This window comes from Panthera tigris, chromosome D4 (genome assembly GCF_018350195.1).
Source record: "Panthera tigris isolate Pti1 chromosome D4, P.tigris_Pti1_mat1.1, whole genome shotgun sequence".
Lineage (NCBI taxonomy): Eukaryota > Metazoa > Chordata > Mammalia > Carnivora > Felidae > Panthera > Panthera tigris.
In genome coordinates, this window is record NC_056672.1 from 86,099,196 (window position 1) to 86,112,320 (window position 13,125).

A 13,125-nucleotide genomic window follows, 5' to 3' on the forward strand; every position below is an offset into this window, starting at 1 on the left:
TGAGGATGCATGTCCCCCATTGTCCCCCACCAGGATGAAGCTGAGACTGTAGCCTCAGAGCTCTGCTATGTCAAGCTGTCTCATTTGTGGCTGGCATGCCCAGCTTCAGGTTTCTGACCACTGGGCCCACAGGAGGGGCCAAGTTCCTGAGGGGCCAGCTGAGGTCTGGGCCCACCCGGCCAATGGGGCATGGATGAGGGGAGGGGCTGACTCAAGATGGGAATGATGGGGCTTTGGAATGGTGGGGTTCAGAGCTCACAACCAAGAATGAATTCTGGAGACATCTTTGGTGCAAAAAAAGATGATTTTGTTAATTCACAGGGACAGGACTTTGGGGCAGAAAGAGCTGCACTGGGGTTGTGAAGAGTGACTGGTTATATACCATGGGGTTGGGGGAGATAAGGTCAAGAGGAATTTTCTAAAGGGATTTTTTATATGCTCAAGTAGACTCCCACATTACTGGAGGTCTAGCTGTTGTCAAGCTAAGGTTGTTTTCTCCTCTAGCAAAGCATTAACATTCAGACTGTAGGGAATTACTGGAGAAATGTTATACTCAATATGCACTATTTGTATTTGTCAATGGGCTGCAGGTCATAATGAAATTTAATGCCGTCTGACTTTTCCTTCTTGCCTTTGTTCCCCATATCACTATGGAGGTAGGTGATATTTGGGCTCCAGGAAACTGAGTATAGGATGCTAGAGATTAGATCACCTTTTCCTCCTAATTTTCTAGGATATAGGTAAACTGATGGAGGACTGTGATTTCTATCACTTAACTCTTTGTTTTCTTTCCTTTCCTTTGTTCTTGGGCAGCCAGGAGTGCCTGAGGAATGTCACACAGATCCCACCTCTGGCTCGGGGAGCATGCTAGCATGTGGTCTGCCCTCAGCTTGCCTTATGCTCCCTCATCAGGAGCACTCCCCAGCAAGCCTTCTCTGGGGAGGGGAGGGGAAGGGTGCCAGGGCCTGGGGTGGGTACCTGGGAGGGCCAGGATCTGGGCTCCATGAGCAGCACAGGGCACACTCTGTCCTACCCTACCAGGAATGTCCTCTTTCAACTATCTCCCATTCCCTACCCTTCCCTTCCCTTCCCTTTGGAGAACCACAAGCAGCATGGGCTCTGTTGATGCGAGGCATTCTCTGTTTTCATCAGGTGCAGGAAGGGGGCCCTACCACACTTAATCCACCAGGCACCTAGGCCCCAGCTGAGAGGCTCCTAGAGGTCAGAGATGACAGCTGGTCCAGATCAGAGACCCATGACCACACACAGTGATAACCAGGGAGAAGAGACTGTGAAGAGAGTCCCCGCCAGAGATGTGGAGATATGGGGAATGCACTCTCTCACCTCCCAGAACTTACGGCCCCTCATCTTGCATAATCCTGACCTGGGGGAAAGAGCAGAGAGCTTGCTATGATCTTCAGCACGAGTTGCTGGCAATTGTCTCACCCTTCCAGGATTTGGCAAAGGATAAGTCGCTCCACCCTGGGGTGAGCCATTGGCCACAGAGACCATAAATAGCATCCCCCAGAAGGCTCTTCATTCATCTCCTCTTTCAGGGAATATCTGGAGTGGTGCCAGCTTCCTCAGCCCTGAAGTCATGGCCCTAGGTCTCCTGTGGCTGGGCCTTGTCCTGCTAGGGACCCTGCAGACCCAGGCCCAGGATTCCACCCCAAACCTGATCCCAACCCCACCTCTGCACAGGGTCCCTCTGCAGCCTGACTTCCAAAATGAGCTGGTAAGGGGCCTGGGAGGGCTAGGTGCATGGAGGCCCTGGGAAGAGTGTAAACAGAAGGGAGGAGAGGCAGGATGGGCTCAGGCTTTAGCTCCATCTGCTCTCGGGTGCCCTGATGGAAGGCACACCCCATGCCCCCATCCCCACGCAACCTTGCTGACAAGAGGGTCAGCTGAGCAGACTCCCCTGGTCTACACTCTCTTCCATAATCCCTGCAGTCCTTGCAAGGTGGGAACATCTTCAGGCCCTCTACATGATGAGGAAACTGAGGCTCAGGGATGCCAGCTGACCACTTGCCAAGTGTCACCCTGTCTCTGACACACTCAGGGCTCCCGCTTGGCCTGATGGTCTCCAGCTCCTGCCAGGCTCATCAGCCCAGCCTGTGTGGCCAGTCTGGGTCCCAGCAGCCCAGTTAGAGGGGCTTCTAGTTGAGGCCCAGGCTGCCTAGAGGTGCCTGCAGGGATGCAGCAGGAGGGCCCCCTGGGGCTGCTCCTGGCTCTGCCTATCATCAGCCCCCATTGTAGTTCCAGGGGAAATGGTACGTCTTAGGACTGGCAGGGAAGGAAATTCATAAAGAAAAACACAGCCAATTGAAGATGTACACCATCACCTATGAGCTGAACGAAGACAACAGCTACAATGTCACCTTTGTCCTGCCCTGGTGAGATCCATCACCTCCTAGGGGAACATGGGGGGCCCAGAGGGCTGCCGTGGGGGTCCAAGAGGCAGACTGATGTCATAGCCGAGGGCTGACCATAGCTGAAAGATGATAATTCATCCTACCGCTGGGTACTGGATCCCTGTATTTATTCCTTCTTTCATTTACTAAATCAACATTTCTTGGTCATTCCAGCACAGACACAAAACAGTACTGGGGTTGGACAAAAGTGGTCATCAATGACAAGACAAAGAGAGCTCGGAGTGTCCTAGAATGGGAGGAGGGTCACTGGATCCAGCCTGGAATCCCACCTTGAGCTTTGTCCAGGGCTTCCAGGGAGGTGGTCTGTGGGCTGGGCCTTGAGAAACCAACTTGCGTCAGGAGACCTGGGACCTTCGTGGCAGGGCTGCTGGACTGAGTCAGAGAGAGCCACTTCTTCAAGAAATAACAAGCCATCTCATGGCTGCCCTGAGCAGGAGCTGATGAGCAGTCTGGAGGGTGGGGGGGTGGCCACCCTGGCAGGCGCCTCAGGTACTGGTGGAGAGCAGGTGTGGCTGGAGCAGAGAGAGGAATGAGGGTGTGCAGCCCAGAAGGCTGATCAGTCATAGGTGGGAGATGACCAGAGCAGGGGCAGATTAGGACCTAGAGAGGAGAGCCAAGGATTGCGCAGCGCCCCTGGGCTTCTGGCTCTGGCACTTGGGGATGGGGCTAGAGCATCTGTCATGGAAGGAGCAGAAGAAGGGCAGGTGTGGGGGATCAGCTCTGGGTTCCCAGGGGACCAGATGGGATGCAGGTGAGAGGTCAGGGTTGTCCCAGCAGCTAAGGAAGTCTTTGGCATCCAGCAGACTGGAGCCTCTGTTGATTCCCCCAGGAGAGGTTATAGCAGGAAGCCACAAGATAGGCATAGGGGACAGGGGACCCCTGGGTGGCTCAGTCGGGTAAGCCTCTGACTTTGTCTCAGGTTATGATCTCACAGTTTTGAGTTTGAGCCCTGTGTAGGGCTCTGTGCTGACAGTTCACAGCCTGGAGCCTGGTTTGCATTCTGTGTCTCCCTCTCTCTCCCCCCTCTCCCTCTCAGGCTCGCTCTCTCTCTCTCTCTCTCTCTCTGTCTCAAAAATTAATGAACATTTTAAAAAATTTAAAAAAATTAGGAGACAAATGCTGCGGGTGAAGGGGACAGTATGGAGGGAAGGCCACCAAGGGGAAACAGCCTCGAAGAAGGAAGACAGTAGATGCAGAGGGAGAGTCTGAGCAGCTCAGGTGGCTGAGGGCAGAGTAGGCAGGGACAGGCAGAGATGGGCTCAGCGGGGAAGAGACAGGCCCATCTGAGGGGTGGCGTGCGGGCCTCCTGCTGTGTCAGGGTGGGGTGTCACCCTCTTACCCACCCATCTCTTGCTTCCACAGGATCCAGCGCTGTGACCACTGGATCACAACTTTCCTCCCAAGTTTCCAGCCAGGCCAATTCAACCTGGGCAACATTGAGCGTGAGTCCTGAGTGCAGTAGGTCTCCATGGGCAAGGACCTCCCTGCCCCTCCACACAGACACCATCCTGTGGTGCCAGGGGAGGAACCAACAGCTCCCTCTGCCGGGAGGGCTGATCCCTCACTGTCCCCCATGCAGGTTACCCTGGAATCCAGAGTTACACTGCACAAGTGGTGGCCACAGACTACAACCAGGTTGCCCTGATTTTCTTCAAGAAAGCTTACAAAAACCAGGAGCTCTTTATGGTCACCCTCTATGGTGGGTCTTACCCCCTGGGACCCGGCTCTTGTTCGTGCTGGGGGAGAAGAGGCCCACGACACCCAGCCCCCAAGGTCCCCTTCACTCTGAGCCCTGGGAGGCAGGAGAGAGGTCTTTCCATAGACCCCTCAGGAGGGAGGGGTCTGAGGCATCATTCAAGGGTTCCACAATATTCATGGAGCTTTCGCCAGCCACTCACCAGCCATCTTGGCCACAGGGAGGACCAAGGAGCTGACCCATGAGCTGAAGGAAAACTTCATTAGCTTTGCCAAAGCCCTGGGCCTCACCGATGACCACATCATCTTCCCAATCCCCAACGGTAATCACCAGCTGGGGAGAGGAGAAGGGCCCATGGGGACTGTCCAGGCCTGATGTTGCTTCACTAAGGAACGGGGGAGAGGAGGGAGGCAGAGCCCTGCTGTGGTCACTGGAGGCCCAGAAGCCACTTCAGGTTCAGGAAGACCCTGCCACAATCAGGGTTCTGGGCCCCTAGTGTTCCTCCCTCACCCTAGCTCGGGCCTGCCCACACGAGAATTGCAGGCATGGGGCGAAGCTTCCTCAGTCTCCTTGCCTGGCCACCTCCCCCTTTGCCCTGGGACTGGCTCACCACTGACTTAGGAGGTGCCCTTGTCTTCAGGCAGCCTGGCCTGGGCAGGTGCCTCCCAAATCCTGAGGGTCTGTCAGGACTGAGCAGGTAAACAGGCAGAAGGCTTGGTGCCCAAACAGGAGTGTGGCTGGGCCTCACCTGCCTCCTTTGGAGAACGGGTGTCACCCAGGTCTGCTTGTCCTCAGGCCTCTCCTCCAGTCCCCTGCCCCATCTTCCAACCCTCTTCTGTACCATCTATGAAAGGAGCCCCGGAGCTTCTGTGGCCGGACCAGGCTGAGGCCCAGGGTAGCCCAGGGGCAGTGCAGGGGCCCTGGAGGTCAGGGATCCCCCACACACACCCCTGCCCATGCTGACCACTCTGTCCCCCACAGATGAGTGCATATATAAGTGAGCAAGTGTGCGGTAAGTATGGCTACAGAGGGGGCTGATGGGAGCCAGGGTGCAGCTGGGAGGGGGTTCCAGGTCTGCCTTTGTCCCACCTGCCCAGCACTGCTGCCCTCTCTATTCCCTTGACGCCCTCTCAGGTGCCCTCGGGCTCTCTCCACCCCATCCCCCTCTCGCCAATCTCTGCCCACGGCACTGCCCAGCTGTCCCCACCAGCCTGGACACCAGTGAGAGAGCCAGAGGACCCTTCTCACTGCACAGCCCACCAGCTGCTTCCCAGGCTGCCCTATTCACAGGACCCCTCCTTGTTGCTAATAAACACATGCCCCCCGGTCCCAAGTCTGTGCTCCTTGACTTCTGGGCCCTTTGAGGGGGATAAAGAGCAAAAGGCAGGCTCCTATTAGCATCCCTCCCAGGAACTGTGGTCCCCTGGAAGGGATGAAGGCCACAGAAGCAGAGTCCAGCTCTGACTAAACACTCCTGGCTCCCAACCCCAGGCCCGGCCCCAGACCAGCAGCTGCCCTCACTTGCCCCTGCCTCCCAGCACACTGAGGGGGCACATCTCACACTCATGTCCAGCCACCTGAAGCAGGTCCAATGGCAGAGGCCCAGGCCCAGGGAGCTGGAGAGGGTTGGGGGGCTGAGGTGCTGTCACCCCTACCTTATCAGACCCCGTGGATGCTGGAAGATTGCAATAGCGGGGTGCACAGTGGGTGAAGCAGAAGGTGGCCCAGCTGGAGACCATGCCAGACACAGAGTGTCACCAGAGGTGGTCCCTTTCCTTCTGCCAGCCCCCTATGGGCCCACTGCTGGGTGGCAGTGTCCATGCTGACCACATTGTGAGTGCTGCCCCTCACCCACATCCCTCCACCATGAGGACCTCTGGAGAACCTGGGGCAAGGCCAGGGGAGGCAAGGATGAAAATGAATATGCTGCCAGGAATCCAGATTCTAGAAGACTCAAGGGTTCCAGCCTTATACCCCTCATTTGGCTGGGCCTGTGTCTGGGGCCTGACCAGCCCCTGTCCACCCCTCTGTGTCTACATCACACGTTTGAACCCCCTCCCTGGTCTCTTCTCCCCTTGCAAGGTCAGAGGCTGGAGGGGGCGAGGCTCTGAAGAAAGCCAGGCTTATCCACCCCACAGACTTGCATACTTACCCCTTCACCCTTGGGTTGGGGGAGTGGGGAGATAACTGGAGCTCTGAGCAGTGCTGGCCTCAGCCCCCAGGGGGCAGGACAGGGTTGACTGCTACAGCCTCAGGAGTCTGGGTCAGATCCAGGAAGAGACCAGCTTGCTGCAGCCTGGGTTGAGGGATGGATGGAGGCTCTGCCCAAGTCCAGAGACACAGAAGGGCACCCAAGGGACTGCTGGCTAGAACGCCACTAGCTGGCCGAGGGGGCGGCAGGTGCACCCAGCACGCCCGGGGCTTGGGCTCCACTTTGGGCAACAGCCAGTTTCTTTGCCTTGGCCCAAGCATACAGCTTCCTGCCACCACCCGGGGCCTCCTGGGTCTTCCAGGATCAAATTCTTAGGACGCAAATGGGCTTTGTGTTTCTTCCTGGAGTCACTGGATTTTATTGGTTTCCTATTGCTGCTATAAGTTATCACACACTGGCAGCTCAAGACAACACACATTTGTTCTATTACAGTTCTAGAGGTCCCAAGTCTGAAATCACTTTCACTAGCTAAAATCAAAGCCTCAGCGGGGCGGCACTTCCTCCAGAGGCTCTGGGGAGAATCTCCTTCTTTAACTTGGGGGTCTTTCTTCCTTAAAGACAGCAGTGTGGCATCTCCAAATCTCTCTCTCTCTCTCTGGTGAGGTCATCACATGGCCTTCTCTCTTGTCTGCAAATTTCCCTTCGACTCCCTCTTTATAGGGACACTTATGATTACATTTTGGGCCCACCTGGCAAATCCAGGGTAATCTCCCCCTCTCAAAACACTTCATGTAGGGGCACCTGGGTGGCTCAGTCGGTTAAGCGCCCAACTCTTGGTTTCAGTTCAGGTCATGATCTCACAGTACATGGGTTCGAGCCTCACATTGGGCTCTGCACTGGCAGAGTGGAGCCTCCTTGGGCTTCTCTGTCTCTGTCTCTGTCTCTGTCTCTCTCTCTCTCTGCCCCTCCCTGGCTCATGCTCTCTCTCAAAGCAAATAAACTTAAAAAATTAAATAAATAAATAAATAAATAAAAACGCTTCATGTGATCACATCTGTACAGGCCCTTTTTCCACATAAGGTACTGCTCTCAGGTTCTCAGGATTAAGATCCAGGTATCTTTGAGGGTGGACCACCACAGTGGGCTTAGAGAGGGAATGATGGCAGGGCTTGTGGGCTAGGGAGACAGAGGTGAACAGGGACCCCAGAAGCAGGGCAGCACCCCGGCACACGGCGTTCCCCCATCAGCGCTGGAGGGAGCTGGTGGCTGTTTTGTCCTGTGGTCCGGTTTAGGGGCCTTAACCACAGGAGTGAAGTGGGCAAAGGGACAGGCCCTCCCTGGGACCACAGCAGCCTCCAGCCAGGTGCCCTCACTCGCCCTTGGAGGCGGGTGGACTCGGACCTCAGTCGACCCTGTGCAGGCTCCACGCATGCGCATTTACAGCCACCTGCTGCATCTGCGTAGTAGGTGTACCTGCGCGTGCCTTGGCGTGTTTCTCAGAAACTGCCTGTCTCTCTGGGTTTTTTAGCCCATCCCATGTGCCCTGGATTCAGCATGCTTCTCCCCTGGTCTGTGGGCTCACACATAGAGTCAGGGCCTGTGATCCCAGGCGTGGTTTCAAACTGAGAGAAAAACATGTGCCCGTGGTTTTCTTTGGCTGTCTCACGCTTACAAGGATAAATGTGTTTGGATTATGTCAGCATGTCCACGTGTGTGATCTGTGTTTCTGCCACGTCTCTGCAGACCTGCGTGCCACATGAAGATACGGGTGTTTTGGGGCGCCTGGGTGGCGCAGTCGGTTAAGCGTCCGACTTCAGCCAGGTCACGATCTCGCGGTCCGTGAGTTCGAGCCCCGCGTCAGGCTCCGGGCTGATGGCTCGGAGCCTGGAGCCTGTTTCCGATTCTGTGTCTCCCTCTCTCTCTGCCCCTCCCCCGTTCATGCTCTGTCTCTCTCTGTCCCAAAAATAAATTAAAAAAAAAAACGTTGAAAAAAAAAAAAAAAAAGATACGGGTGTTTCTATGCCAGGCAGGGCACGTGGGGCTCCGCTCTCTTGGTCGGTGAAATGCTTGATCCTCAGGGGGACCTCTAACCCCTCAGCCAAAGGCGGATGCCCAGCCCTCTTTCTCAGCCCTGCCCACTGGTTGAATGCAGGCCTCACCTCCACTCAAGCCGGTTCAGGGTGAAGGCAAGGCTGCCAAGAGGGCAAGTCCGTGGTGGCTCTGATTGCAGGCGGAGGACTCAACCTCACCTCTACCTTCCTCAGGTGAAATGACCGGGCAGCTTCTGGGACAGAGAAGATCCCTCCCCGTTGTCATCATTTGGGACATATCCAGGTCCCCGCTGGGGCCCGACATCGCAGGCTCAACAACGGAAAGCAGTGACAGTCCGGTTGCTCCGACAGCCAGCGCCAGGCTGAAGGTGGAGGCGCCAGATGGACAAGCCTAACTCCTATCCCAGGACGTCCTGCCCACAGGAACTACCGGTGTGAGCCCAGGACCGGGCTGCTGCTTCCATAGGGCCTCCTGGCAGAGTCCCAGTCCCCTCTCGCCTGGAACACGGGTCTGGCTCAGCTGGACCCCTGGCCAGGATCACACTGGGTCCAGCGGAGCTGGGTCCAGCTCAGGAGCGACAGTTGCTTGGTGGGTGACTTTCGGCATGCCTCCCTTTCTCAGCTGGTAAAAAAGGGGTGGGGGATGATGGCCAACCTTATCCCGAAGCCGCACGCAGCCCTGTGCCAACCCAGACCCTGACTCTCGCTGAGGCCGTGAACGTTTATCTTCTGAAGCCATAGGGAGCCTTAGAAGTCACGCGTCTCAGATTTTGCCCACGCGGAGGCTCCGGCTCAGGAACTCGCAGGTCCCCACCGGCAGGAAGGGCACAGTGGAGGCCGCCCCCACCCCTCGGCCGGGCTCGCTCGCCCTAGCTGAGGGCCTGCGCCCCCACCACCTAGGCTCCTCAGCCAGCGGCCCGGATAGCCACGCCCGGCGGCCTGGAGAGGGGCGGGGCTCAGAGCTCGACTGTGAGGCAGGGTGTGGGCGGGACGCGAGGGCGGAGTCTGACGGCGGGCAGGGGAGGAGTTCTGGCGGCGGGGCGGGGTGGGGGCGGAGCTCGGGCCGCGCGGTTCCGGCCTTGGGGGCGGGGCCGCGGGCGCCGGGCCCCGTTCCGCCGCGCCGTGCCACTCTTCCGGCCCAGCGTTCCATCCGGCGCCGCCACCTTCCGCCCGGCGCCGGCTCTCGGCGCGACGGTCGCCCCGTTCCGTCGTGGTGCTGCCCTCGCGGCGCCGGAGCCCGCCATGTCGGGCCCCAACGGGGACCTGGGCATGCCGGCGGAGGCGGGCGTGGAAGGCGAGGATGACGGCTTCGGGGAAGCAGGTGACCCAGGGGGGCTGCTGAAGCGACCTTTGCTTTCTCAGGGCTGCCTCCTGGAAAGGAGAATCGGGGTCGGACTGGGGACTTGGAAGGGACCGCAGAGCCCTCCCACCCCTCGCTCCTGGGTGGGTTGCAGCTGCGGGCGCTGGCTGGAGGTTCAGGGCGAGCATCAGTGAGTGGGTCCCTGGAAACCGCAGCACTGGAGAACTGCGGGCAACCGGCCCCGTTTTACAGATGGGGAAACTGAGACCGCTTCAGGGTCACTCGCCCTTTTGGCATCTGCTCCAGCCGCTTCCTCCAGCCCCTGTGGCGAGGGAAGTTCCTGAAGGGGCTGGGCGAGTGGGCCGTTTTGGCTTAGCGGGAGGGGCTGTCTGGGTGGGCGAACCCGCCTTGCTGAGTCAGCATCCCCAGCCACCTTTGCTGTGATCTAGAGTCTTGGCGAATGCGACCTGCTTACCGAGCAGCCTGTTGCCTACACAGCGCTGCGGGGGAGGGGGCGGATGGGTGGTGGAGAGAGAAGCATCAGCTCCCCTCTCATCTTGGGGAGCCTCAGTTTCCCCATCTGTAAAGTAAGAATAATAATGTGTCTCCTGCATTGAGATGTGTCAGGATTAAATGAAAAAACAAATGGAAAATAGTAGGTTGGAAGCATGCAAATGAGCAGTTATTATTCTCTTTAGTGTAATAAAGATGGGTTTCTCAAGTCGGAAGACAGGACCTAGTAAATGTGAGATAAGTATGGAGTCTGCTTTTTGTTTTGTTTGGATAACAGCTTTATTGAGCTATAATTCACATACTATATAATGTATCCATTTAAATTTTACATGTCAGTGGGTTTTAGGATATTCAGAGTTGTACATCCATCACAATAGTTTTAGAACACTTTGATCACCCAGGGTCTGCATTTAATAAAAAGGTAGAGGGCCTCCCACAGGGTGGCAAAGGGTGGACTGGCCAGTTTTCCCTAGGCACCGCAGGTCAACAGTGGCCAGATGTGTGCAATGGAGCCCACTGCAGTGGTGGGAGTGATCTGGAAAAGCCGCTTAAGTGTCACAATGAGTAGATGTTGGCAGGTTCACAGGACTTGGTGCAGTGGGGAGGAGGCTGTCCCAGGCAGATGGCAAAGCTTAGAACTAGGAAGTGCCCTTGACGTGGATAAAGCCTGGCCCCAGTGGTGTGGAAACACTCGCCTCCGCCATCCTGCTTCGGGCCTGTGTCTCATGACACAAAATGTGCAGTGTTGATAATAATCATCTACTAAGTACTTGTCGCGGCCAGACCCTGTCTGAGTTCTTAATGTATTTGAATCCTTACAACAACCCAGTCCTTATTCCCTTCCCAAAAGATGCAGTCACTTGCTGGGGCAGAGCAGAGCTGGGAATGAAACCCGTGTGCCCCTGCTCTCTCTAAATCTTGGCTATGCCACCAACCAGCTGGAGGATCCTGGGTAGGTCCCTTCCTTCTTGGGCCTCGGTTTCCCCATCTGTACCACAAGGGGGTTGGACCCTTAAGATCCAGCAGAGACTTTCCAGGACTCTGTCCTCTGGGAGGTGTGCCAGCTCTGGGTGATGGTGGTTCCCCATCCCTCCACCCCCCCGAATGCAGACACACTTGCACCCATATTCCAGACACACTCCTCCAGCCCTGGCCTTTTCCAAACACTGCCAGCTGCTTCCCCTCTGTCCCAAGCTGGCACCTGAGTGTATCTGAGTCATGGGCTGGCTCAGAACTGGGTCCGCAGTGGGCACAGGCCCAGCCCTTGGATCCTAAGGGACATTATGTTGCTGAGAGGCAGGTCAGGAGTGGCCATGGAGGAGGGAGTGATGGTTTCTGGTGGACACCAGGGAAGGCTTCTTAGAAGAGGCGTTTTGAGCTGGTCCTTGAATAGCTGTTGTGGTTGAGGCGTTCTGAGTGGCAGAGACAGGTGAGCAAAGGCAGAAAGGCTAGAAAGTCAGAGGCTTCATTCATTCATGCATTCATTCATTCAACAAGTGCTTATAGTGTGGCAATGAGGGCGTCAGGGGAACCGCAGTGAACACAAGAGCATTCCCCCTCTCAAGAGCTCTGCAGTCTGGTCGGGGAGACACAGCAGCACACGTAGCAGTCAGGCCAGAAGTGAAGGAGGGCAGTGGAGGCATGTGGAGGGCAAGGAGGTCAGACACAGAGGCTTGATCCCGTCTGGGGCATTGGGAGGTCTCTCTGTGGCAACACCCATGCTAAGACTTGAAGGAGGAGAGGGGGAGGGAAGGAAGACAGGAGAAGGACGCCCTGCAGGCAGAGGCAACAGCAGCATGTTTTAGGGGCCCCGAGGTGGGCAAAGGCGGGTGAGGAAAGGAAAGGGTATGGGAGACGGGGCTAGAGAGGGGGAGGGGCCTTGGGGCTTGGGAGGTTCTTTTCCCTCAGGGCAGAGGGAGCCTCTGAAGGGCTGGAGAGTAGAGCCTGCCTGGGGACTGGGGCTTTGACTGCCCGACTCGGGAAGGTGGGCCCTGGCCTCCAGGCAGCTGATGTAGGAAGTGCAGAGAAAGCTGGCGTTGGCAGGACAATGTCTGGCAGACCTCCCCCCGACCACCCTAACCATAGAAAAAAGGATGGTGCGCTAAGGTATTATGTCCCCAAAGCCTTTCACTTTTGGCATCCACCCATTTTCCTGACGGTGACACCGAGGCTCAGGAAGGAATAGGGACTTGCCCAAAGCCCTTTTGTCCCCCAGGCTGGGACACAGTGTGGGTGGGGATGTTTGTGAGCCCCGAGGAGACACAGAACCTTGGCTGTCTTTTGCCTTCCTCCCAGAATATGCTGCCATCAACTCCATGTTGGACCAGATCAACTCCTGTTTGGACCATTTGGAGGAGAAGAACGACCACCTCCACGCCCGCCTCCAGGAGCTGCTTGAGTCCAACCGGCAGACACGCCTTGAGTTCCAGCAGCAGCTCGGGGAGGCTCCTAGCGATGCCAGTCCCTAGGCTCTGGGAGCCTCCAACCAGCCCCAACCCTGTCTTCCTGGGCTAGGCTGTGGCCTGGGCACTCACCACCTGGCTTAGATACCTTCTTAAGGGCGGGTCTGCGGGTCCCTCTAGTAGGTGTGCCTGCCTGGGCCACCCTTCTGGTACTTCCTTTGGCATGCCTGGGCCAGCCCCCAACACCTGACGTCCCCTCCTGGGGTCAGGTGTGGGCCTGCGACCCACCCACCTTGCCTGCCTGCCCAATTCCAGGACACTCCCCACTCTGCCCAGGCCTTGAGCATCCACATTAAATGGGTCTCCAACATCACTGTGCCTCTCCTCTGTATCCTGGGGTGAGGACCCCACTGGCCACTAGCGGTGAACAGGTCAGTGGAGGCATTCCAGGCACTGATCATACACTGATGGCTCATGGGCCTGCTGGTAGGGCTGGGGTTCTTGGCTTTCTTGTATTTCTGGACACAGAGGGTACAGGTGAGGCAGGGCTTCCTCCCCACCTGGTGCACGCCTGGCCAA

General features: G+C 57.1%; 2 protein-coding genes across 2 annotated transcripts; both read left to right on the forward strand.

Annotated features, from left to right (window-relative positions):
* The first annotated feature begins 1,551 nt into the window (after positions 1–1,551).
* Positions 1,552–5,446, forward strand: LOC102954048 (neutrophil gelatinase-associated lipocalin-like). The gene is made up of 7 exons (XM_015543023.2): positions 1,552–1,735; positions 2,257–2,393; positions 3,795–3,874; positions 4,012–4,131; positions 4,349–4,450; positions 5,110–5,140; positions 5,263–5,446. Exons 1-6 carry the CDS (start codon positions 1,598–1,600, stop codon positions 5,127–5,129), a joined length of 597 nt encoding a protein of 198 aa, XP_015398509.1. The 5' UTR covers positions 1,552–1,597; the 3' UTR covers positions 5,130–5,140; positions 5,263–5,446.
* A 3,910-nt stretch (positions 5,447–9,356) lies between these two features.
* On the forward strand, positions 9,357–12,919 carry BBLN (bublin coiled coil protein). Its single transcript, XM_015543024.2, has 2 exons — positions 9,357–9,652; positions 12,440–12,919. The coding sequence occupies exons 1-2, from the start codon at positions 9,574–9,576 to the stop codon at positions 12,610–12,612; spliced, it is 252 nt and encodes an 83-aa protein (XP_015398510.2). The 5' UTR covers positions 9,357–9,573; the 3' UTR covers positions 12,613–12,919.
* The last annotated feature ends 206 nt before the right edge of the window (positions 12,920–13,125 follow it).